General features: G+C 38.3%; 1 protein-coding gene across 1 annotated transcript; it reads right to left on the reverse strand.

Moving 5' to 3' along the window:
• Positions 1-726: 726 nt before the first annotated feature.
• Positions 727-1,324, reverse strand: LOC110035203 (the record flags this gene model as incomplete). The annotated part of the gene is made up of 2 exons (XM_020739439.1): positions 994-1,324; positions 727-907 (listed from the first exon to the last, which is right to left on the reverse strand). Coding segments are annotated over exons 1-2 (369 nt in total), but the record flags the coding sequence as incomplete, so codon positions are not given.
• Between the last annotated feature and the right edge of the window lie 310 nt (positions 1,325-1,634).

Raw genomic sequence — 1,634 nt, forward strand, 5'->3', positions numbered from 1 at the left:
AAAAAAAAAATCCATTTTCAATTCACATATGTTGAAGTGGAAGCCATTTAAGTAACGCATACTCCAAACAAAATTGCATAGAAGACAAATGACATGCAACATCATATCCAATTATTAAACCATTGGATAGAAGGCTTTATAGCATTCGAGACAACCTAGAACACCTTTCTTTGACGTGCCACCTCAAAAATATTTTAAATATCTCATTAACCAAAAGACAACCAGAAGCTTATCAGCACCTTCTTTATCAAAAAAATCAAATAAGATCATAATTACCAAAGTTTATATTTCCCAAATAAGATCAAGATTATTGCAGAAAACTAATTCTTTATATCACAGTAGAAGCACTTTTAAGGCAAGTGTAACTAATATCGCAATTATTCATTTAGTTACAATGAAATGCAATTTCCATGACTAAAAGCATCGGAAGCATCCTAAGATATTGGAACAAATTCACACGAGTTAATCTTTACACGCTATCAGGTCTTCACTTCCCTAACTAACAGTAACAGCTATATTAGCATCTCCATAACAATAGAGGAACTCGGTGGTTCTCTTACCCTCATAAATTTTAAAAAAACACAAGTATAACCTTGTATAATATAAAAATTTAGTCGTTACATTATCCTACCATTATTCACATTATAGCTTCAGGTCAGAAAAAAACCCTAAGAAATTCAGTCATTTTTCGTTGTTACGAACAAAGAAAATTCCATTACAATTCACCTGGTCGACCCAGATCTCATTTTTAGCCAACAAAATTTGCGTCGGTGGAACAGGCATAGCCCATAAATGAACAATGGCAGGATCACAGAATTTAAACTGCCGCATTGCAGTGAATCTCGATAGATACTCTTCCCTAGCTCCTCCAGCTCCAGAAGACATGCAATAATTTGGCCATCGCTCCCTATTAATCCCAAGCACTGACCATCATAAAAGACCAACAAAAACTGGGAGTAAAGATACCGAATAGGAGAAGGGTTTGTCTGGTACTGGAGAAGGCGAAACCAAACGGCGTCGGAATAGGCGAGGAGGCGGAGAGACTTTGAGGACATGGCCAGGTTAGAGACGTCGCGGAGGGACAAAAAACGCGTGCAGAGGGCAAAGGCGTCGGTGCTTAGGTCTGTTAGTACTTTCGGATGGTGGTGGCCGGAGCCGTTCGGGGAACGCGGCGGGCTCATCGCCGGAGGTTGGATGCATACCCCGAACAAAGTCTTGCACCGGAAAACGTACTGTGATTATATGGGGACGGGGCTCCGGACTCGAATAACAGCATTTGGAAGAACCACTTTCGCTATATGGAAGACAAAATACTCTTAAAAAAATTGAGCTTGGTGAAACAAGCCCAAAAATTAGAAAAAGTTATACATACAAAAGCATGCCTCCATATCTCCATTTCTATTTTATGTTAGTGTTTCATGTTTGACTTTAGGTCTGTTTCGGGCGGCTAAAGCTTATTCATAAGTTGTTGATAAGAATTTGATCCAGGTAAGTTGTTGATCAGTAGTTGATCCAGATAAAATAGTTGGTTGTATGGTTTGTGTTATTGAAAAAAACTATTTTACAGTTATTTCTGGATAAATGATCATTTTGCCCCTCTACAGTAATGTTGTTTGCAACAGAACTGTCATAAC

The sequence above is a fragment of the Phalaenopsis equestris genome, unplaced genomic scaffold (genome assembly GCF_001263595.1).
Source record: "Phalaenopsis equestris unplaced genomic scaffold, ASM126359v1 Scaffold196740, whole genome shotgun sequence".
In the NCBI taxonomy this organism is placed as follows: Eukaryota; Viridiplantae; Streptophyta; class Magnoliopsida; order Asparagales; family Orchidaceae; genus Phalaenopsis; species Phalaenopsis equestris.